The sequence below is a fragment of the Thunnus maccoyii genome, chromosome 20 (assembly GCF_910596095.1).
Source record: "Thunnus maccoyii chromosome 20, fThuMac1.1, whole genome shotgun sequence".
Taxonomy (NCBI): Eukaryota; Metazoa; Chordata; class Actinopteri; order Scombriformes; family Scombridae; genus Thunnus; species Thunnus maccoyii.
Genome location: NC_056552.1, coordinates 22,970,289 through 22,995,235, shown reverse-complemented (window position 1 = coordinate 22,995,235; position 24,947 = coordinate 22,970,289). Strand labels below are relative to the sequence as shown.

Sequence of the window (24,947 nt, the reverse complement as noted above, 5' to 3'; positions counted from 1 at the left end):
TCCATCTTCGCACGGTTCCATGGTGTAATGGTTAGCACTCTGGACTCTGAATCCAGCGATCCGAGTTCAAATCTCGGTGGAACCTGAGTTTTGTTTTTCTTGAACTACAGCCGCCGTAACTGTAGTGTAAAATATTGTCAGTATTTGCAGCACGCAAGTTTAACAACAGTAAGGTATCACGATAACATACTTTATTAAATGTATGTGCCGTTTAGCAGTAGCAACATTACGTGCATCGTCAGTTCACTGGCCGTAACTACGTCAGTCTAACATGGCGGCACATATAGCACGGCGTTGCTATTTACTTTGTAGTAACGTTAGTGCAGGAATAACCGTGATTCCTCAGCATGTAAAACTACGAGGTGTTATAATAAGAGACATAAACAACACTCTCCAGCCGAGTGCTGGTTACGGGACCCGAGGGACAGACACTACACAGGTTAGAGTCCTCTGACACTGAACCCTTGGTTTAGCTTGCTGTAAAATAAATAACGAGCTAAGCTGTCATGGCCATATACTCAAGAGAGAGGGTCACAGCCCAGGAAAAACAGGAATAAAATGAATGAATGATGTGAATGAAGGTATATTATCTTCAGGGGGTGCTGATTTTGATATGTGCAGTATTTAGCATTTCTCTTCTCAAAACTCCTGAAGTCCTTGCCGAGGCAATGTGGTCAGATTTGTTTATAGTTTGCTGTGACAATCACTCCGTTAAAGTACGGTTTCAGAATTTTTCAAGTCTGTATTAAAACAGCAGTCAGGTGCCCAAATGAACACTGAAACATGTTTTTCTTGCTGTAATCATTCCTCCTGTTCACACTGACCATTAGAAGATCCCTTCATAATGCACTTACAGTCTAAATGTAATGTCTCATGATGTTTTTCACAGTACAATGGACTTTTGTCCTTGATGCACAGTAAAGCAACAGATTGTTTTATTTTGACTTTTTCAGGACACTCAAGTGCACGTTCCAGTGGGTAAATATACAACTATATGTTTATTAAAGCAGAGAAAGAAAGCATTTTATTTATCATCTTGTATTTTTAACAATATATTTCTTCTCCTCCTTAGACCGTCTGACAGTATCTTACAGCAGAAGCAGTGGTCCTGGTGGTCAGCATGTCAATAAAGGTTCTCAAAGTTGAACTTATTATTTTAAAAATGCTCCTTGGTACATAATTGTATATATGGTATAATCATGTCAGCTTGTATAACGTCTTAAATCTTGAATCTGTTAATGAATCTGTTTGATGTTAAATTAGTTCTGTATTGTATTCTGCAGATCTGCTATTTATCAGCTGATGTACTGTGGCAAGGTACGCTGTTTTGACTTTCTCTGCTTCTGTCTCAACACAAAGTCAACACAAAAGCAGAGGTCCGATTCCACCTGCATACAGCCGACTGGATCCCAGAAGATGTTCGACAGAAAATCCTTGAAAAGGTTTGTTTTCAAATACTGTGGCTTCGGGAAAATGCCTGAATTGAAAGTTATACTTGCATCACCTTTAAACAAAACAAATATGTGGAAAAATAATGTAGTTCTCAGATAAAAATCAATTAAACATTTTTTTTTTTTTAGGAAAGCAGTGCAATTAGTCTTGGCATGACCTGTGTATTGGATGATTTTTGTGTCTGTCAACTCTGAGACTGTAGGTCCAGCAACCAACAAGACAAAATGTACTAATTTTCTGCTTTGTGGCACAGAACAAAAACCGCATTAACAAGGCCGGGGAGTTGCTGGTGACCTCAGAGCTGAGCAGGAGCCAGCAGAGAAACTTTTGGGACTGTATACAGAAGATCTCCGCCATCATCGCTGAGGCCAGTGAGAAGCCACGTGAGCCAACAGCAGAGGACATAGCCCTTAGGGCAGCCAGGTATTACCTAATGGTAGAGAGCTTATTGTTTCTTTTTACTTTCATCTAAAATGTGGCTAACACATGAGTTTAATGTGAAAAATGTTGTGCAGGTTAGAGAAGAGGAACAAGGAGCGACTCAAACAGAAGAAGATTCATTCAGCGACCAAGCAGAGCAGACGAGTGGATTTTGATTAATGTGATTGTATTGTCAATAATTTAATATTATTTGTCTGTCCAGTGTCAATTACTATGTCCTCATGTCCTGTTTTGTATATTGCAGTAAAATCTGACATGATATCATAAATATATAGACAAATGTGAGAATTTTTTACCTTATTTTAAGGGAATGACTGAATAAAGCAATAATGGTCAATGAAGCAGAAATGCCAACTGGGAATAGCGACATATTGGAACACAAGTATAAAATAATTAGTTGTCAAACTGGAAAACATAAAAAGCTTAGCAGAGGATGGTTTCGATCCATCGACCTCTGGGTTATGGGCCCAGCACGCTTCCGCTGCGCCACTCTGCTGCCACACATACCTCTGTGGTTAGGTCAGTATATAACGGTAAGCATGTCTTGGTCATTATCTTAAGTTGTATGTTTTGTGTTGAATTTACACTATAACACTAACTGCACCGAAGTCACACGTATCAACTGTTGTTTCTGTAAACGAGTGGCTATTACCATAACGTAAACGTAACGTTGGCTAGGCTAACTATGGGCATAACGTTAGAGACTGCTAACGGTTATGATAGCAGTGCATACTATCACTGATTCATGGATATATGACAAGATAAAATAAGTTTTTACGGGAGCAAAACTTGGTTTAACGTTAAAAATCCTATTGTTGAAAATCTCCGTCAATAGGCTCTAGTGCAAAATGCGACCACGAAGGGACTCGAACCCTCAATCTTCTGATCCGAAGTCAGACGCCTTATCCATTAGGCCACGCGGTCGAATCGACAACTACCGAGCTGTGAAACGTAGAAATACTTACAAATAGCACAATACTGACATTTGAATCATAATAACTAGTAGCAAAGTCAAGTATATCACACTATAACGATAGATGGCCTAACACGATTTATTTGACATAAGCATTAACCTCTCGATACAACTCGTAAACGGTATCGCGTTATATCTATGAAGGGTAGCTGACTGCCAACATCTTTGTGCTTTCATGCTCACCTTTGAAGAGTTCAGGGAAGCAGCAAGAGAAATGACAATTAACCCGTAGTTAGTCTTCATTTCTGAAGGCCTTTCTCTTTTAAAGTCATGCACAACTGAAGCATAAGTGGAACAGACCGCTTATGTTGTGGTTTGACCAGTTGGATAAGGGTAAAACATTATGTGTGAGCTCTCCAAAGGGAAAACATACACACACCTTCACTCGCCTTCCTTAATTTCATGGCGCTCCTCTGACGTCACTCAGAATAAAATAAAATATCATATGAGGTACTAACATTGTTTCTTATCCTGCTAGTTTCTTTAACTGCTGTAGCATTATTTCTCTAATAAATCTTTTTTATTATTAAGGTCCTGTGAATATGTAAATGAAAATACAATATGTTTTTGCAATTGCCTGCTTTCATGACAAAGATGTGTTAAAATGTGTAATTTTACAATGCATTAGTGTATAATACAATAAATACAACAACACAAGATACATTATATCAAGGCTTTATTAACAGGGTAAAGTAGGTCTTAGTTCAGTAATGATGTGAACTAACACCAAACCAGACTAATCTTAAATTCCAATATCATTTATTAACTAATAATGCACACGTTTAAAATGGATAATAAAGTAAAGCAAATTAAATAAGTTTATTCTAACAGCATGTTAGTAACATTCACATATAGGCACTGAAAAAAGTAAAAACAAAGAAATATTCACACACAAATAAATACACAGGTACAATTTCATATTAACTATCCTAAATATGCAAAAAAATGAGGCGTCAAACATTTTCAAGTGCAATAGGTAAGACATTGCAGTACAGAAACCCCATGAGCCTTTAAAATATGATAAAAGGCTTGTGTTTGGCATTGTTTTGTCTATACTAACACATATTCCTTCATCCATTTGCTTGAATCTTTCTAAGGCATGAGCACTTACCTAAAAATGCACTTTATACACCACAGCCATCCAATTAAATTGCTGCAACAGCTAGTTTACCTTTAAATTATCAGGAGATTAACAAGATTTCTCTCTGATTTTAGTACCAGTTAGCAGACAATCATCCATCCTTCACATCCTACACACACACACACCAACAAATCATCAGCCTCAAACACAAGTGTAGGGTCCCTCAGGTGTCAGCTGAGCCACAGGTGAAAGGTTTCAAGCTAGGTTATGTTTTCAACTTCACCGAAAAATCAGATATAAAATATTATCTGTAATAACATTCATTATAAACAAAGGTTTATACATAGGCGGTTAACCAGAAAAAGGCATAGGTATTGTATATTGTGAAAAAGGTGCAATATGTTTGCAGGTTAGTTTTATAGTTTGGTAAGACTGCTAGGTGTTAGACAAAGCCCTGGTTTAAAGCCTTTTACTAGGTTACTTGGTTACAGGTCTACTATACAGTGTGTCTGTCAAGCTATAATTATCATTCTATCAGGATAATAATCTCAGCACTGTTAAAAAAAAATGCACCAAAGAATTGTTATTCACCATCGTGACATTATTTTGGACTATTTTCTTTAAAAAGGAGCCCCTTCCTTATGTGTTTTTATAGAAGTTCAAGCTGTTTTAATATAATGGCCAGTACAACCACAGTTATGCCTCTCTCGTGTTTTTTTGTCATTTTTCTTTACCTGCTTTGTTGAGAAAGGTGTACAGTAGAAACTTTCCCCCTATAAAGAAAACTACTTATACTTTATATGGCATGAAAGCAAAAAGCATTCAGAAACATTTTGTTTTACTTAATGAAGACACATGATGACTTCACAGCCTTCAGGATTCTTATGTTTTGTATAACGAGTGTTCATAATGCCCTGGAGATAGTGAAAACAACAATCTGCAAAGATTGTCTTTCGCAACTTTTCTCTATGACAGCAGCTTTTCAGCATTTAGTGGGATCATCAGTCCTCCACATTCAAAAAATAAAATAAGGGACGAACCAACATATGGTGTGCATGTGAAAGAGTGGATCATATACCGTAGATATCGCTCCCCTCTGTAAATAAATAACAGAGCTTCCTGTATCTCATTGAGCAATTTTATTTTTGGCCCAATGGCTTGTTGTAGCTCATATGAAGATGTACTTTCTCATAAGCCAGTCTGGTTCACCATCTCTTTTCACTTGATCTCCAATGGCATCTAAGCACTTTGAATTGAAAGGAGAATTTCAGCAAAATAACAGTGCAACATTTTGTGAAAAACACTCTTATTTGCTTTGACACATAGAGTTTGATAAGAAGATCAATACCACTCTCAGACATGAGGGTAGCATCAGTCTTCTCATTCAACTCTCGAGAAGAAAGCGGAAAAAAAAAGGGATTTCCTTAAATGTCAAACGATTCCTCTAAATGTCTAGACAAAAGGGCGACGCGTCACAAACTTAAGAAATGCAGTTTTAAGGTCACACACAGAGATCCACACAAAAGGCTTATTTATATTTTGAACAGTGTTAGCTTGTATAGTGACATACATAATGGGAGAATTATTAGCACCTCGAGTTCATTTACGAGACAGACAGCACTGTGGCCTGAGAGGATCAGTATTTGTCTTTCTTACTGTAGTTACAAAACTGTTAGTAGAGTCCACTATATTAAACTTAACAGAGAAAGTTCTATGTTAATATTAGATTAAGATTTCCACCCATATTCCTGTCAGAGATGCAGTTTTATAGTGTGAAGCTTTAATGTGTAGTGCACTTGTGAGGCTCTTATGAGAGGCATATTGCTATTATTGTGTTATTGTGGTACAGTATATACCTAATGCAGTAAGGCAGTGAAGCCTTTATATTTTTAGAGTGAAAAAAAGATTATGAGGGAAGTTAAATTAGTTCATAACCAATTCATTCATGTTTTATATATTGTATGACTGAATTTCATAGAGTTTTAACATTTATTACATGCAAATCAGATTCTGGTGTATGCTGGAAGTTTTCAGTTCTGGATGAAAACTGTGCTCTCTGATTTGACCGCAAATGACTTGTACTTGAATTTTTCAAATAGCACCCTCTATAAGAATGTTTCATCAAACCTTTGTTCTCAACCACAAGCATTAAATACTGACATAATACATATTTGTCCTTTTTAGAGCCAATCAGGATACCATTACTGTTTACTAGATTTGCCAGATTTGCCAGATTTGCCAGACTTGCTAGCTTTAGCAGCTTTGGTAGCTTTGATGTCCATCTTGGTCTTTTGGATACGAGAGAAGATCTCCTTAAAAAGGGCTTTGTACTCTGGAGTGTTCTGTCCCAGCCGCTTATCTACCGCCTCCACCTGCTTGCTGATACTCTCAATGGCCTCGGGAGTGGAGGGAGACTGGGTTGGGGTAGGGGGGGGTGCTGGTGTCGAGCCCATGGCGCAGTCTTTCATGGACGGGTCTCGGGAGACGGGTCGGGAAGTCTGGACACCAGCGTGACACAGGCTCTCCTCGTGGCGCCTGCACTTCCCCAACAACTCCTCATATTTCTCCAGTAAGGCGTGGTACTGCTCATCCACCTCCCTGAGGATGGACATGCCTCTCTTCCTCACGCTGTTGGCGTGAAGAGCATAGCTCCCTCTCCTGCGGCCGGATGCGTCCCGCGCCACTATAGCGTTGAGCGCTGTGTCGCTGCAACTTTTCCTCACAGGGCTGGACTCAGGGAGATTCTCCCCTCCCACACCACCTCCGCCCTCGGTCTCCTCCCTCACGCCTCCTCCCGTCTCCCCGACCTCCACCTCCAGGAAAGTGTCGGTCTCCGGGGTGCTATTGAGGACAGTCTGGGTAAGAGTCACGCCGTCATCCTCGCTGCCCAGGAGGAATGTCCGGGCGCGGCGTAGCTGCTGCAGCTCCTGTAGCTCCACCTCCAACTCCCGCACCCTTGCCTGGCAGCTCTCAGCATCCTGGGAGAAAAAACAGTCACATTACAATCAGGGGTACAGTTAAATATTTTACACAATATATATAATTCTCTGATAAAAGTGTACTTTTGTATACATTACCAGCAGCTGAACCATACTTGTTCACAATAAACTCACCTGCACTCGTGTCTGCAGGCGGGAGAATTCTGAAAGGAGCAGGTTGCACTCCCTCTCCACACCCTCTCTACGCCCCCTTTCAGTCCGGATAGCTGCTCGCAGGGCTGACACAGCCTCCCTCAGATGCTGGTTCTCCTCTTCAAAAGGTTGACGCTTCACATCCACGGTAAAGCTCTCGGCCCTGCCCACTACAAACTCATCCTCGTACCTGACAAAATGACACAGATATACAGTGTAATGCCTACTTTTATAACACTTGTTAGAGTAGATGATGACTGATTATCTGAGTGTGGATATATTATAAGTGTTGTCTGCCCTACAGGCTGCGCCAAGAACAGTACTATGTCATACCTGGGTGCTGTGCAAAGCTCCCTCAGGCAGGGGAAGGAGTGGATGGTCTTGCGTCGTTCCCTCTTCTCCCTCTTGACTCGGAGCTGCTCCATGGAGCGAAGCTGCTCCACCTGCCCTGAGAGAGACTCCACCTGGTTCTGCAAAGTCTCAATGGTCCCGGTCAAGCTGATCCAGGAGGAAGGGGGGCAAATGTTTAGGAAAGACAGAAAGGAGGAGGATGAAGGATTTTAGGAAAGGGAAATCCCCTAGTTCTTCTCACCTCTCTATCTTTTGCTGTGAGGCCTTGCTGTCGATCACCAGTGTGTGGTTGGTGCGCTCCAGCTCCCTGGCAGTACCGTCCAGCTGCTCGTAGACTTTGGCATGCTGTTCGTTCATGTCCCGAAGGACCTCCAGCTGTTTCGAAAGGTACTGCAGGACAAACACATGGACATTAGACACGCATAAAGGCTTGTTGCCTCAGCCTCACGCATACACACAGAGTTGCAACTACTGTGGAACATCAAGGGAGCAGTCCATAGTAAAGGCTGGGTTATGCTTGTTTGCTCTGAAAGGCCCCATTCAAATCCTACCTACATTATCACCTCTGAACGTGAAGTGGACATGCTTGTGGGATTAATGTGTTCGGAAATTTAAGGCATCAGTGTGCTTCAAATGAAGTGCTTGTTAGGTGAGCTAACAGTCTCTGAAACCACATTCCCTCATACCTTTCCAACATCGGAATTGGGCTAGCTATATCACAATATTGTAGCTTTCCGAAACCAACAGTCCAGCAAGCGAACCCACTCCACACAGTGATGGGGTCATGGAGCTGAGAAAGTAAGGCTGGATTTGAACTTCTCTCTCAAGCTCTCTTATTTCATTCTCCACATTATTTCTGTTACTTTTCATGTGTACAACCGAGTGCAACATGATGAATGCCTTTGAGGAGAGACTGTCCGAAAATGCGTGACATTGGGAACAGGTATTAATACATTTACCTTTAGATGTGGTTGGACAACATGTCGTACAAACTAGTTGTTTCATACTTGCTGCTCTTTGTGTGAAGCATATGGCGTCTTAACTCACTTATTGTCCTTTTATTAAAGTGACATACCCAAAAGTATTTTCCAGTAGATGCACTTCTACTAAATTCATGAATTCAGTTGTTAGTGTGAAGAAATGAGTACATAGATACGCTCAAAATTCTCAAAATCAATCAGTATAACTAATAATTGAGCCCTTCTCTGTGCTTCCCAACCTGCCTGGACCAGTGCAAGCTCTTGACAGCCTTGGCAGGATGCTGTCGTTATTACCTCAATCTCTTGCACTTGCTCTTCATTAGTAATGTACATCTGCTGCAGGGAGTCCTCCAGCTCCTTGTTTCTCTCCAGCAAAGTCTTTCCCAGCTCTGCAGCCAAGTGGAGGTCTAGAAATTAGAGAGAGATGGAGGAAGAGAGGAACAAGTAAGTCATGAGTGCGGAAAGACAGACGGAGAGGGAGAAAGACAAGCAAACAAAGAAGTTAGGGAAAAAGAAGGTCACAGTGAGGAAGGATAATAGGGAAAGAAGAAGGAAAAAAGGCAGAAATATTAGCTATTACTAGAAAAAGTATGACACGGTAGTCACAGGATTGAGAGGAAAGGAAGGGGGGAAGTTAATCTCACAGAAGACAAACTGCAGCTGCACAATTCAGATTACCCGCTGCCACGATTAATAGAGCACATTGTTCTATTTTCAGTGAGGTTACAGGGCCTGGAACAGAATGATCAAAGGGTCCAACATGTCATCTCTCTCTGCACTGAACCAGCTCAATTATAGATGGCAGAGAGCAGGAAGACAAAACGACAGTGCAGCACCTCTCCCTGCAGGTCTGTAAATGAAGGTCAGAGATTGGCGCCAAGATTATTTGGACAGACATCTCTCCACTGAGATTAGGACAGAAATAGGCTGAAATTCACCACACAGGGGTGCAGGAGGTTTTGCATTATCTAGAGAGTCTACTGGCAGGCAAATGAAGATTTAATGTGTTAAATAAAAGTGCATTGTTTACACTGAATTTTTGGTCAAACGAAAATCATGTTTTACACTCGCCATACATCTATAGCACCATACTCAATTTGTCCTTCCAGACTTTTAAAGCACCTCCAAAACCAGATGAGTCACTGTCATCATTCTGTATTCTGACTGTGCTCTGAGTCAGCGGTATTGATGGCCTACATTGTCGAGTCTGAGTCAGCAAGATGCGGTTTGCAACCTCTCAGAAAGAAAGCGAGGGACTGAACAGCCAAAGAAGTCATCTGTCGTGCAGCTCTAGCTCTGTCTTTAATAATAAATAGTGCTCTCTAGGACGGATACCAAACCACAAACTCCTTACCGCAACTCCTGACATGTATCACTGCAACATTTACCACATTTATCACTGCAGCTGTGCCGTGTTGGAATAGAGTAAACAGAGAAATCATGAACTCAACCAGTAGCTTACATACATTTACTGAGGATGCTCAGGTATTGTAATACATGCACTCAGCTAACTGGCTGCATACAATCTGACTGTCTCAGCAGAATTCAATAATGACTCCTGTTTTGCCAAAGTGTTACCTTCAGCATTGATATCAGTTGGGTTCCTCTAATGTCACCTTATGTCTACCAAGCAAATCATTTTGTGCTGAAAGTCAATCGACAGAGCTAATCACAAAATATTGTGATAATCAATTAACTGACACGATATCAAAAGGCCAAACATCCTCTGGTTCCAGCTTCCCACATGTCTGGACTTGCAGTTTTATATCACTGTAAATTGAATATCTTTGCATTTTGGACTGTTGGTTAGACAACACAAGTGATTTGATGATATCACCTGTGATGGGTATTTGACACTATTTACTGGCAGTTTACCTATAAAACAGTAGTCTGCTTTTCAGGTTTCTCTAGTAATCTTTTAGTAACGTCTTTAGTAATTTAGTGATTACCAATGAATTGAATGACTGTGTGTAATGTGAAAGGGGTCACTCATTGTGACGAATCTACAGAGTAATATCTATCTATGCAGCGTTTTAGCGCCTTTCAGCTCATTGTTTTGGTTTTACAACCTGCAACTTCTGTTTGCTCCACTCTCACGATGTTGTTTCTAGATGCAACAGCGAGCAGTTTATTGATGAATGAGTATTGATCAATATATTTGAGATTTTTTTCTCTCTAATGTCTACATTGGCATTAACCTTAAAAATGTAATATCGGCCAGGCTCCATTTTGCAGTCACTGCATGTTTTGAAACCCATACCTGGCAGTCTTACCCTCTCTTCCTTTAATTAGACTAATGAGTAGCGAGCTAAGCATGCTGTTGCCAACAGCTCCATATGGACTAATTCACACACTTCCCTCTGTGCTGATAGCTTAATGAATTCCTTCGGGGCCGTGGTGTCAGAAGCTCAGGTGCCACTACATGGATCCCTCCTCAGTGCTGGAGTGAGTGAGGAGCCCCCCCCCACCCATCCCCAGCCCTGTTTCTCTCCTCAAATGAGTTCACAAGAAATGCTCTGTGGGAGCAGACCACAGCTCATGCATGGAACTAAAAACATAAGCAGACATTGACATGGTATTCTATAACCATGGTGGAATCAAAGGCAATAATAAATTGCATTTTCTCTGATATAGTGTGAAGATTTCACAGATTTATCAGAGTATTTTTCATTTTTTCATCAAATTTTTCATACTTTCATTTTTATCCTTATCATAAGATAAACTCTTCCACACATCTCACCAGGGAATGGTAGCATGTCTTGTAGTGTAAAGAAAAGGAAGGAGGACAACAAAAAACATGTCAGATGTTGAAAACAATGTTCTACTCCTCTGTTTTGCAGTATTTGTGGCCTGAGGCTGTTTAGTGAGAGATGGTGATAGAAAGCAGTTGTTCAAAGTCAACAGGTACAAATCAAGCTAAATTTTCCATATACTGTCATCAGATGTAGGCTATTAATTATAATCTAACCTAGATCTAGTTAAAGCTGTGTAAAGCTTTTTTTTTTTAAATTAACAATATCATGATCATCATCAAATGACTACGTTTATATGAAAGGAGTCGCTCTTAGTGACAAACCCACAGAGAATTATCACCCAACTCTGCAGTTGCCACCACCTCTCAAGGCATTTTAGCATCAGCTCATTGTTTTTATTTTATAGCCTGTAACTTTACTGTGTTGGTTGAGTCTCACCACTATCATGGGCATCATTACAGCCACAGCAGGTAGCTGGTTTCAGAAAAAGAAACTATCAATCTAAAAAAATCTATCAATGCAGGTTTAAAAATGCAAGTTTATATTTGTTGAAAACGTCTGTCATGTTTTTTTTCTTTTTCTTTTCTTTTCTCCAGGAAAAAGTCCTCCGACACACTGGAAGAAGTGCTTTGTTTGAAACAAGCTGAGGAGGAACTGGGTAGTTAGCATTAGCAGGATTAGCAACAATGACTAAATAAAGAAAAAAAAAGAGCACCAACTGCTGAAACTCACATTTTATAAATATAAAGAGTTTCTATAGCCAGAGACTGACTCTGATGCAGTGACATCATGGTCAGTGTAATGCCAGCTAGCTATTTTTCCTCCCATAATAAACTAGAAAGAAAATTGCATTAACAGAAGCTGCCTTGACTGAAGACTCCTGATGCAGTGATGTCATGGTCACTGTAATGCCAGCTAGTCTATTTAAAGCCTATCTAGTCTTTGGCCCAATCTAACAAATCTAAAACCGAACACCACGACTGAAACCAGACAAGCCAAACACTGTGTTAGAGTCTACATTCAGATGAAGATTCCTCTTTGGCTGCCAGAGTGAGAAAGTGAGTGCTCCACAGCCAAAAGCCTCGGCGACAAGAGAAAAACAGGGAAGGAGGAAAACAAAGTGAGAGGGGGAGAGGGAGAGGGGAAGAGAGCCAATCGATACAACTCACTGCAGTAGCAAACAACTTAGCTAATGTCTGTATGCTCCAGATAGACCTGAGGCTTGACCCACACAAGATGAAACCTCTGAGCTCAGGCATAATCACATCATGTATGAAGAATTCATTTCCCGCATGCTCCATTTGGGAGTGTTTTTCTGCATGCAAAGAACTCGGTTGCGATTTTCATGCAGTAAACACAAGAGCTAGAGTAGGTTTTAAACCTTTTAATATAACCTGTTACTAGATAAATGTCTATATGTCGACACATGCACATTCATGTACATACTGTAAGTGCTGATCTCTTCCACAGGCAGTCTTGTTTTGGTAGGTGCATATCACCCATGAGAATCAGCGGAATGTGGAAAACAAGACTTCTCCTGTTCCTCTTTTCCTGTGTTGCAGATCTGACTTCTTGACAGAAAAAGGTTCTAGAAACAGTGGCCTAACATGAATTATTTAGTGCTATGGCAGAGTGCTTTTCTGTATTAAAACTACCTTCACGCCCAAGCAAGATTCTTAGGGTCAGCACCGGGACTTGTACTCTTTAATATTTTTTGTCCTTGGGTGGCATAAACACTTATTAAGCTGTAAGAGGAGCATTTAAACAGTCGAGGAAGCCTCTCATCAGATGTAAACCAAGCCAACAAGCCTCCAATCTCAGCTGGTGTAGCCTTTTATTTTCTCATTGGACTTCAGCCAGTGGAGGCTCTGGCTAGCACACAATAGGCCCAAACAAAGACGCATCCTAATTATACGTCTGCATACAGAAAATGTTGAGAAGTTTTTTCACCTACATCTGGAGCCAGATATACATAAAAACACAGGGACAGAAAATGCTGCATTTTAGCCATGCTAGCAGCATGAATATGAGGCTCTTCAGATGAATTCCTCTTCTTGAGCTATATTTCTAAACAATCTACGGGCCATCTAAATACTGTGCAACCTTTTTCGATGACTTTGCTGAACTGCTGTCTTCACTTAGACCAAGAAAGTGGATCATATCACTCCAGTTCTCAGATCTTTACACTGGCTTCCTGTCTGTCAAAGAATTGATTTTGAAATACTGCTGTTGGTTTATAAAGCACTGAATGGTTTAAGGCCAAAATACATTTCTGCAACGTTATGAATCATCCAGACGTCTCAGGTGGTCTGGAACTGATCTGCTTTCTGTCCCCAGAGTCAAAACTAAACATGGAGAAGCAGCGTTCAGTTTTTATGCTCCACATATCTGGAACAAACTCACAGAAAACTGCAGGTCTGCTGCAACTCTCAGTTCTTTTACATCACAGCTGAAGACTTTCCTGTTTGCTGCTGCCTTTTATTAAGTCAAATTTGAGGCTTTTGATTAATATCTTACGCTGCACTGAAACTTTTACTCTCCTGTTTTATCTGTCTTATTCTATTTTAGCTTCTTTTAATTTCTGTTTAACTCTTTTTAATTGTATTTTAATGTCTTTTTATATTGCCTTATGTTTCATTGTAAAGCACTTTGAATTTCTTTGTTGAAATGTACTATACAAATAAACTTGCCTTACAGCCTCACACAACAGCTAGCATGGTTGTAGACTCTTGTTGGAGAATTAGCACTTTCAACAGGAAGTAAGTGTACAAACTTTCAGGTCAGACAACACCACAAGTTATAGCAATTTAAATATATCATGTTGCTATAGCTACCAAAGGGCAACATGACATCAAATTGCACAGGATCGCAGATATGTACACGTCGACTTATAAAAATGTGTTGTGAAGAATTATGTCAATCTGTGCCAAATAGGCCAAGCCAAGCTTTCTTTCGGGTTTGATCTATATTTTTTCAACACCAAATTTGATGATGATTTGGTGAAATTTACAGAGCAAAATGTGAAAAAGTGTTCTGTTAATGCATCCAAATGGCAGAATATTTCTATAGACATGTCATACATGGATAGATTCAGCTGTACCAAAGAATCTTAGAAAAAAATGCTTCTATATTTCTCAATTCAGGAGTTATGAGTGAAAACATGAAGTTCTTTATAAATAGCCATACAGAAACGCAAAAATTAATTACCTCTTGTTTGGTCTGTGACCAAAATTTCCACCAAAATCGCTGAAAACTGACACCTAATGTTTGGGATAATCTGCTAACTAAAAAACAAAAACTGAACCTTCTCTGCAAAAAAATGACAACTACTTCAATTCCTGTGTTTTAATGAAATTATCATCATCAAATTTAAGTCCTTGATTCCAAAACAGCAGCTTAAAGCAGCAGCAGAGTTACACTATATTGAGTAAAATGTGTTGTTTGCACTATTTTTATTCCTCCATGTTCCCCCAAAGTGCATATGTATCTTTTTAAAATGAAACCCTGCAGAGGAGGCTTTTTTTCCATCATGTTGAGACCAGGCTGACCTTAACAAACATCAGCCTGCCAGCAATTCCTGCATGACAACAAGGTAATACAATGACAGGGGTGTCTCTTTCTGAAGTACTTGTGGCATCTAGAACTGTAGCACGAGTAAAGATGAGGTCAGGCAGTCAGCACTTTGAAGCACAGTGCTGCTCTGAGAGGTCTAGTAGTCCTCTCTGCTCCGTCAAATAACAGAGGCCTGTGCACGGACACACATAAAGACACGGCTCATCTTTACTCCAGCCATTTTGTCTTTCATCAGTGTTTGTCCTCTCTGCTGTTGTCTTTTTTTTACTCTTTGCCTCCTGACTGTCTCCAAAAAATAAAAAAGCAAGTAAGTCACTGACTACTGAAGATCTATTTTTATCCTCGGATCCACTGGTGTGTGACGCTTTGCGCACAGAGAAGAAGTTGTCCAATAATTTCATTACATAATGGCAGGCACATGCATGCATCCATGTGTATATGTGTTTCCAGTCAAGTAAAATCACTGCATTTGCATCATTTCAACCCCGGAAATGTACCATTGTAATTACTTGGCACAAGGACAAGTGATTGAGAGATGAAGAGAGACAGGAAATGGAGTTAGTGCTGCAAAGAACAGTGAGAAGCCTTTGTCTTTGATGACAAATTAGTCCTTTTTAGAAATTGTAACATTTCCATGCATATAAGAAAGGGAATCTTTGAGGAAATATAATGTTTCCTGACTTTATTTAATGCTGTTTCCAAGATTCTAGGTCAAACTGTGCAGGATATGCGGTCATTTTAATTATCATATTCAATTTGTTGGTAAATTGGTTGATATATGTTCAGTACATTGCAATATACAAAGTGTGACCTCTAAAATGTAGTTTTCTATGTGCCTGAGTGTTATTAGTTCCCCTGAACTGGAACATAAAAAGCCAATCCTCATCTATATGGAAATTGGCTGATGCCAAGTCCATCTGGCATAACATAAATATGATGAAATACATTTTTTATCAACGTTGAAATCCATTTGGAAACCTTTTTAAGGCTTCTCAAAGTTGAGAATTTGCTGCTTTTCCGTGTCTTAACATTAAAGTACATCTCATATCTTTGGGTTTTGGACTGTCGGTTGGACGAAATAATGACATCACATCAAGCTGTAGGAAATTATGAGGAGATTATTCTGACTATGAAAATAATTGTTGGTTGCAGTTTTAAGAGGCACTATGCCAAAATACATGAAAAACTGACACAAAACAGTTGATGTTACATCAATATGCACAACTCAAAAACAACAAAAGTTTAAGTGAGCACGTTTAGACAGCAGTGCATCTTTGAAATGCTTTGATACACTGAAATTTAAAAGTACGTAGAGAGCTATAAACAGGTTGGATAAACCTTGACATAAACCAAAGACAAATGTTGAATTATTTTTCCAGAAAAGCATCAAGACTTTTTTCTTCAAATACCAAATCCTCTAAACTGCACTGATTATACTGCTTATCTTTTGTCTTAAGGTTTTATGTCAGCCTAGAATGATGAGTAAATGCCCCAAAATAATGAGTTTAAGTCCACAGAAGCTGAGCCTTTCTTAATGTGTAGGCGGTGTCTTATAAAATTGTGAAATTCTGTACCAGAATATGCATTTTACTTATATATTTTAATGTAATTACAGCCTACTTACTAAGGATCTATCTCAGTTGCCTGATGCTGATCATTCCCAGCAATGCAAAGGCCCTGTTTGGCATGATTTCAATGCATTGTTGTCAAAGAAGCGCTGCCTGTATCTACCTTACAGATGATCTCAATGTTTAAGTGATCGATCTGAAACTGAGCAAAGAGCTCTAACTGACATCTCGGTGGCCTCGTTACACGACAGAGAGCCTTTGTTAAGTGTGTGCCAGCTGACCGGCCGGTGCTGGCGCCAGCAGCTGACAGTGGGGATGCTGCAGGCAGGCAGGCAGGCAGGCAGGGAGGATGGTGTCTTACCCTGCTCCAGGTCCTGCTGGTCGTACCACGGCTCTTCCTCTTCGGTCACGAATTCCTCCATTCTCCCTGAGCTTAGCATGGGTGACCCCCCCTCCCTCTGAACCCGGGAAACTGCAGAAACCCCCTCTGTCTGAACAATAGACCTCCTCCTGCAGGATCCTCCAGAAGAAGGCAAGCGGTCGCTCCTTCAAGACAGCCAGCCGGAGCTGCGCACAGTGCTGTGGCTCTACGTGTTTCCTATTTCCTTCCTCTCCTCTGTGTTTCCTCGGTCACTCCCACCTCTCCCTCTCATCCCCCTACCGTCCAGCACCGGTCCATCCCGGCCCTCAGACCCGCTGCTGCTGCAGCTGCAGAGACGTGGCAGAGATGTTGCAATAACAGCACTTCCTTTCTCCCTGTTTTCAGCAACACACTCACGGTGCCTTCAGGTGCTGCTCGTAAACAATAATACTGTTTTGTCTCCACTTTTGTGTAGCTTTCGGTCAAGTGCGCCCCCTAGATTTCGCCGCACGAAAAGATGACATCACAGCCATGATTTAGACCCTTGAGATGAAAAGACACTCATGTTCAAAAATAACCGGAGAATATTTTAGATTACTCTAAAAAGCTTCCATTTCAGATGGCACTTAAACGCTGCATTATCTCATGTACAGTATCTGATTTGGACTCAGTTTAATCTGTATCAGAATGATCCGGATTTGGAAATCCCATGTTTTGCTTTCCAGGATCGGGTAATCCATTTTAGTTTTGTGCCGGTTTTTCAAAGCAATGTGGGATTGGATCACCCTGATCCACATACAGACTTTTCAAGATGACCAAATCTGGATTACCAGTGCTCTAAATGGGATTACATATCACAATGTAGGCCACTAGCTATGTAAAGAACAACAGGTTGAATAGATAGCGTGAGGTCACTTTAAGTGATTTTATTTGAAGAGACATAAAACAGCACAATAGAACAAAACAAATGTCCCCATCCATTTTCAATTCTTTTAAACAGTCAGACCCCACATGTGACCCACCACAAATAAATAAATACAACCAAATATACATTATTCACAAATGCATTGTGGATATTTTGAACACATGTTAAACCTTAAAAAGGCTAAATGTCAACTTGGTAACTAAATAAAGAACGTTCAGAGTTCTTCATTTGTGGAGAGACCAGCTTTTTGAGGCCCTGCTTTTAAGAGGCAGGTCTTATATCTGGCTTTGGTTTGCTGTAGTAGAGTAAGAGTGAGTTGCTCCTCTGCCAGATGAATCTGTACTTCTGCTCTTTCGGTTTCTCATTTAAGAAGTGATTTATAGGCATCATCTTTGGCAAAGAACACTTCCAGCCTCTTTTCTGAGCTCCTGTGGCAATAACTACTGGCTCCACCAGTGATGATCCACCTTCTTCCTCAGTAACAGGGCTGAGATCCAGAAAAATGTTTCCTCTGCATTTGGAGGAACTGGCTCGCTTTCCTCTACAATCATGGGCTCAACACCTTGAATCCCGTGCAGAGCTTGCAAGTTTTCACCTCCAATGATGTCAAGAACCACATCTGTGTAATCACCTCTCCTAAAGGGCTTGATGCCAGTCTGGGTGTTTTTTGCTTCAACATGGTCCTTTGTTGTCCTGGCCTTCAGATTCTTCCATTTAAATTTCACTTCAGCTAATTGATGTTGAATGGGTATGTGTTTGAAAAGACTAATTACACAGAAATCTTATTCAGCCTTTCTTGGAGGACTTACAGAGTGGAACTGACATTACAGGTACTCAAAGGGTGTATGTTGAGCATACAGAACCACCGGAGCAATATATCACAGAGGAACTGTATACTCAGTTTCACTTTGGGAATATAATACTTGCCTGCATTGTCCTGCACAACATCGCTACTAGGTGCAATGTCCCTCTCTGTGATGATGTTTATGATGCACCTGAGCCTGTTGAAGACCCAGACCAACCTCCGGCGTTCTCTAAACAAGAATGAGGGACTAACTGGGTTTGCAATAAGGGTTGTTAGAAACTATTTTTGACTGGTTCATCTCTGATGATTGTGTCATTGTAATTAATATACAGTGATAAAACAGTGATTAAAATCAAATCTATTATTTTTGTTTGATATTGACAGCTGTTTGGAGGATTATTTTATTGGGACAAAGCCATTTTTTTAGTTTGCTGTACTGAAAGGCTTGGTAGGTAATGTCTAATAGCCTAATGTCTACTTTATCTACTTTATCACTGTAATGGTTAAACACATCAAGTGCAAAATATTAATAAACATATATATTAAATGATACAAATGTTGTATTACTTGACCAGTTTTAAAGTTTTATTACATTTTGTTCCTGAAATCAACCCTGAATCCACCCTTCTGCTGGGATCAGGATATTCCTGATTTTTTTGGATCAAAGGAATCCTGATCCTACTAAAAAGTTTTGAATAACACACACTGAAGGTTTGATCCACATCAAAACAAAGACTGGATTACGTGATCTAATCCGATTTCAGATTCCTTTTTTTCTTTTGAACGACCCATTTTCAAGAAATCCGATCAGATTATTTCTGAACAACTGGGCCTTGGATTCCAGATTCAAGGGAACCTTCATATCTGCAAAATTGTAAATACAAGAGACATTTGTAGAGGTTAATCTTAAATGCGTTGTCCACTGAGATGGTATTGTAGCACATGTGATGTAGTACTTAATATAAAGTACACAACTCCACCAATTCAGCCTGAACTAATAAAGTCAGTTAATGTAATAAGGTGATTCCAAAAATATCTCAGCACACTGAAACACACAGGCAGTGTTCATGAGTGGGAAGCCAGTGAGGGATTGTGTACTGCATTAGGGGGTTATGGTAAGTAAGTTAGAAGCACAGTGAATGAACAAATTTAAACTATTACTTCAACTATAATTTTTGCACAGTGGTAGTCTTCTTTTCAGTTGCAAGGAAAGACAAACATTCTCTTTATCAGTGTGTATCAAAAAGTGAATGAATTTGTGGAAACACAATTACTTCACGCTGTGTTATGAATGCATGATACGGCTGTTTCAGTGGATTTTTAAAATGAGGTCACTGCACACCTGCCTTCCATCTAGATGCTGCTTTGTTCCGCCAGTAAAGTGTGAAAAACTGCTTCTTCTGGATTGAATTTAAAGCTAAGGCTGTTGATTTGATGTTTTATGGGGTTTTTTTATAACTATGAAAATCTGAAAAATACATTTTCTGTTCAGAGCAAAAAACTATGGCAAATAGACATTCTCCTAAATGTATGCTCTGTGGAAAAACATAAACGTGTTTCTTGGATTCATTTTGAAGCTCTTTTTTTGTACCTTACAACAAATTGACAAATCACACATTTTGTGTCTCTTTTTGTCTTGACAATTGTAATCCTCTTTATTCTTGTTTATGTAAGAATGAGTATTGGTTTGTCATTTTTTGATACTAATGCCAATACAATCCATGTTTTTCTACAAAACTCCTGTCATTGTCATTTAACAAAGTAATCCATAGTTAAATTGGCCATTTTTTATTTACATCAGGAATTGTCAGATTAAAGAATAAGTTATTGACACTTTGTGCTTGTACTTACACATTTTGGTTAGCGCCAAAAAAGTAGCTTCTTGAATCTGTTTAGGAAATGTAAGAGATTTGCAGTTGTAGGTGCTTGGTTATGTGGCAGCCGAGTGACCTGTGTATATATATTTTACTGCTGCAACAAGTCTCAAACCCACTGTCTGCTACAAACAGTGTTATGTGTTATTTTCACCACTAGAGGGCATGCATGAATTTTTAAGAGATCCCTCTTACCTCTATGGTTTAAATTGATACAGTAATGCCTCAATGCATTATTACCATTACATACATCAGGAAACCCTTGTTCTCTCACAACTCTAATTTTAAGGATGATTTTTGTTTAGTGTATGGAGTCTTCAGGCCACTGAGGGCAGAAGATGGAATTAATGCACTTTAAATATCATTTCTGGGATGGAGGCATATGTTGTTTGGGCTAGTAATACAGGAAGATCACCTTGTTGTCCAAACAAAGAGAGAGAGAGAAGGAGACACTTTTTGTTGTCCTAAATGATGAAATTTTGTGTTTGGTTTATGATTCTATTCTGACAGTGAACCTCCATATAAACATTTGTGGGGGCGTCATCGATTCACGTATCTGCTTGAAGTCCACTGACATGACTCACCCAAAATGTCAATTTGATGAGACACTTAGACTACAGATAGTGACCCAGACTCAGACTGGTCCAGTCAGAGGAGCAGTTTTTACTCTTTTTGACAACATGACAGTCTGCTGTACATTGAGGAGGAGTAGTTGTGAGCTGACCACATGTTCTGTGGTTGAACAACTTGGCAGAGCAAGCAGTTCTCACACACACATACCGAAACCTTATCAATACCAGCTGTTGTTGTGATGAGTAAGAATAGGACATTTTTAGGTGCAGCCGGAGTACATCCAACATGTTTGTATGTGCGTGTGTGGAGGTTATACGATGATTTCAGTGATTATTGTTCATTGTTGTATGATAGTATGTAACATGATGGATCATTTCCTTCAACAGCTGAATCACTTTGTACACACACAAACTCTGGTTAGTGTAGAAAAACCTTTTCAGAGCAAACAAAGTTTGACAATGAGTTAAAAAAGACTGAGATTTGATTTAAATCAGGCGTCTTTGGGAATTCAAAGCAACTTTGTTTTAGCTAAAAGCAAAGGGAAAATGTTCAGCTTTGCAATTCAAATGGATGTGTTATGAAAGTTACCCTCAATTCATACTGCATTATGCATCATCAGACTACATCAACTATGTAAGCTAATGGATGAGCTTTTTGCAGCTAATGGCACCACTGTGGGGAAGGACGGGTGATGTCAAACACAGGAAAAAGAACTACTTCTGACTGAGCACAGATAAAAGAAGGACTTTCAGACTACCATAATTGGTAGGCCAATTATTATTTTCATAAATAAATGCTGTTGACCGAGCTCTCTCTCACACACACACAAATACATGGTAGTGTGCAAAGACAGCCTTCACACCTTTCTTACTTCCCTTCCTTTACTAGACATACATGCACATGCCATTTCAGTGGCATAATCACACAACATATTCATACACATTTAAACACACACAAGTATAATACTACACATTGCAACACAAATCTGTTTGGTTCTCTTTTTTTATTCTGACAGTTATATCCACACCCATAAGACAAACAGCAGTTAGGTTGTGCTGGCATTGCTCCAGTTCAGACCAAGAAAGGAAAAGACGCTGAGGGAAAAAACAGACTTTCCATTATTTTCCCATCAACCAACTTAATATCTTGCACATAAAAAAGACTTGAAGTCAGAAAGAGAGGGGGGAGAAATCAGATTGTTGGTATGCTGGTATGACGCTTCAAATTAATTTCTGAGGAAATTAGAGCACATTTGTGCAGACTTTCACAATGTTGACCTTTATTCAGACCTACAAGAGTGAAGAGTTTGTACTTGACTGCAATAAAATAGAGCAATTCCCATGATTTACATGTTATTTAAGTCATTTCACAAGGGATTACTGTATTTTCCTATTAGTTTGATTCATACCATTACTTTATGGGAAAAGTCAATTTAACTGAAAGAATAACATTGTTTTATTTATTCTAAGACATCCATCCATCTGATAGCTATACAGCTTACCCTTCTGAAGGGTCACAGGGGCCTGGAGCAAAACCCAGCTGGCATTGGACAAAAGGGGGTACACCATGGACTAGTCACCAGTCCATCACAGGACTGATAAGACAGACAACCATTTACACTCACATTCTCACCTATGGCCAATGTACAGTTGCTAATTAACATAACCTGCATTTAGGCACAGGGAGAACATGCAAACTAGGGCAGTGTTGCTTTACATTTTCTTTGAATTATTGAAGCAAGCAAGCAAGCAGAACTTAAATTTGAATAGCATAATTAATTCCAAGAAATACAATGTGGTACACAGAAAAGCAAAGAACATTAAAAAGATATACACTATTATGCTCTACTATACTATACTAACAAACAATTAAAGTAATGAAATGCAATTAAAAAACACAACCACAGCAAAACAAAGTTAGTTTAATGTACAGGAAAAGATATTATGTTTGGTGTTTGTTTTTATGCAATGCTAACTTTGGAGTGTATCCAACACAATATGTATTTCAGCAGCTAAGTCATAAGCTTTATCACAAACTTTTGGTTTAATCCTTGGGACAAGATGACCTCCTCCAGATCACCCAATAGAGAGTCCAATGTGAGGCTTTGTAGACATAAAGTAAAATTTTGTAATATTTTCTAAATTTACCCAGATGCCAGTGAGATATGAAGACGGGTGTTATGTGTATTTTTATGTTTCTTGTTAACACTCTGGCCAGAGCAAATTAACTGTACTTGGTCGACCTTTATATGGTGAACCAGTTAGGAGGGCAGTTGACTAGATATAAATGCATGAACTTGTTTTTCTGCATCCATCTGTGACAAGCAGCCATATCTGTTTCCTGCCAATGAGGTTTAGCACTGGTGACAAGAACTTTTTTTTTCTAGTGTTGAGTTTTAGGAAATTGTGGGTCATCTAGTTATGACTTTAATACACTCAAGTAGAGTGGGCTGACATGAATACAAGCTGTGTGTCATCATGGTAGTATAAATGGTGTCTGCAGAGGATGTGGCCTAGAGTGGCAACACGTAAGAATAAAACAACAGAGGACCAAGAATCGATCCCTGGGGAACTCCATTAGAGACACGCTAACATAATTTTATTTTTTATTGTTTTTATTATTTATTTCAAATTCCAAATATGTATGAAGGTTTCTAACTGTTGCTTGGACAAAACCAGGGAAATTGTAAAGGCATTTTTCAGTATTCCCATAAAACTAAATGATTACATAATCAATTCTTTAAAAAATAATGATTGACAGATTCATCAATAAAGAAAAGAATAATTGCAGCTTAAATGTCATATTGACAATCTTAAAACCTAAAAACAACAATTTTTTAAGTCCCTAATATCTGCTCTTACACATCTACCTCTACCTGCTTATCCTCAAATACCTTGTAATATAAGTACTAATTTAGGGGTAAAGGATGACATATTGTATACTGTATATATGTTATCATCAAAATGATTGATTCCTGTTTGCTTGTGTAAGTCCGTATGAAATTAGATATGAATCAATGCTAAGTGAGTAAGGTTCATTTCAGTTCAGGGTTGAAAGAACGTAGAGTTCACTCTGGGTCTGGCAGAGTCAGGGGTCACAGGATTAAAGTGTCATCATGTTACACACCGAGTCTTCCTAAAACAGAGCCTGAATGGAGACTGACTCAACTGACCTCCATTCACAAAACCTTCACATGATCCTATCACACAGAGGTCAATGCAAATCAGCCTTTTGTTGCACACTGTGGTCACTACTTACCCACAAACCACTGTCCCTTACCATCAATGTGAATGACATCCCCAGCACACGTCACTCCTTTCTTTTAGAAAGGAGATGGGATGTTAATTTACAGTGCCGATGAGCTTTAGAGTGAAGTCTTTCTGTGGTTATGGGCTAAATTACAAACCTCTTAATTCAAATTAAACCACATTTGTGATGTCAAAAATGGCTTTTAATCTTGGCACACTAGCTGTAAGACATTCTGTCTCGTTCATGATGAATGTGCTGAGGTGTCAATGAGCAATCAGTGTGAAAAGCCCACACACAGAGAAGGTAATGAATGAATAACTATATAAATAATGACACTTCTTCGATCACATGTAGTTCCCTGCAGTTCCCCTCAGCTCAATGGGATGTTTTAGCGTCTTAAAGCTCAATGTTTTGGTTTTAATCGCCTGCAACTTGACTGTTTTGGTTCACTCTCACTGCTACTTTTCCGCCACTGTACCACCTGCCCAGCACCAAACGACAGACAAAGTTAGCAACTACCATGTGGTCACAGCGGAGCATTTAGCAGCTAAAGAAACAGATATGTCTCTCTGGAGTTGGTAGAGACCAAAAACAGTGCTAAAAACAGAGAAAATATTGTACTTAAATTTGCCAGCTGGACAGAAACATAACTCCAGCTGTTTGCTAACAAATCTCTCTATCTACAGTATACAACAAGACCTTTTCTGACTACGACGCATTAGTTACAGGCTTAACATCATCTCTCAAGTGATTGAAGTTTAACACATTTCCATTTAGACACAGGAAATCTGCATTGTGCTCTGACAAAGTTTTGGGAAATGAGTAATGGCCATCTGGGAATGAATGGATTTAGCTTG

General features: G+C 39.5%; 2 protein-coding genes and 3 non-coding genes across 5 annotated transcripts; 2 read left to right on the top strand and 3 right to left on the bottom strand.

Moving 5' to 3' along the window:
- The first annotated feature begins 13 nt into the window (after positions 1 to 13).
- Positions 14 to 85, top strand: trnaq-cug. Its single transcript has one exon. It is a non-coding gene; the product is annotated as a tRNA-Gln (tRNA).
- An 80-nt stretch (positions 86 to 165) lies between these two features.
- Positions 166 to 2,186, top strand: mrpl58 (mitochondrial ribosomal protein L58). Its single transcript, XM_042397750.1, has 6 exons — positions 166 to 439; positions 954 to 978; positions 1,073 to 1,132; positions 1,360 to 1,442; positions 1,706 to 1,875; positions 1,968 to 2,186. Exons 1-6 carry the CDS (start codon positions 272 to 274, stop codon positions 2,050 to 2,052), a joined length of 591 nt encoding a protein of 196 aa, XP_042253684.1. The 5' UTR covers positions 166 to 271; the 3' UTR covers positions 2,053 to 2,186.
- A 131-nt stretch (positions 2,187 to 2,317) lies between these two features.
- On the bottom strand, positions 2,318 to 2,389 carry trnam-cau. Its single transcript has one exon. It is a non-coding gene; the product is annotated as a tRNA-Met (tRNA).
- A 355-nt stretch (positions 2,390 to 2,744) lies between these two features.
- Positions 2,745 to 2,817, bottom strand: trnar-ucg. The gene has a single exon. It is a non-coding gene; the product is annotated as a tRNA-Arg (tRNA).
- Positions 2,818 to 3,525: 708 nt separating this feature from the next.
- On the bottom strand, positions 3,526 to 17,062 carry LOC121886373 (cerebellar degeneration-related protein 2-like). Its single transcript, XM_042396288.1, has 6 exons — positions 16,665 to 17,062; positions 8,704 to 8,816; positions 7,671 to 7,819; positions 7,412 to 7,576; positions 7,061 to 7,268; positions 3,526 to 6,925 (listed from the first exon to the last, which is right to left on the bottom strand). Exons 1-6 carry the CDS (start codon positions 16,741 to 16,743, stop codon positions 6,149 to 6,151), a joined length of 1,491 nt encoding a protein of 496 aa, XP_042252222.1. The 5' UTR covers positions 16,744 to 17,062; the 3' UTR covers positions 3,526 to 6,148.
- Between the last annotated feature and the right edge of the window lie 7,885 nt (positions 17,063 to 24,947).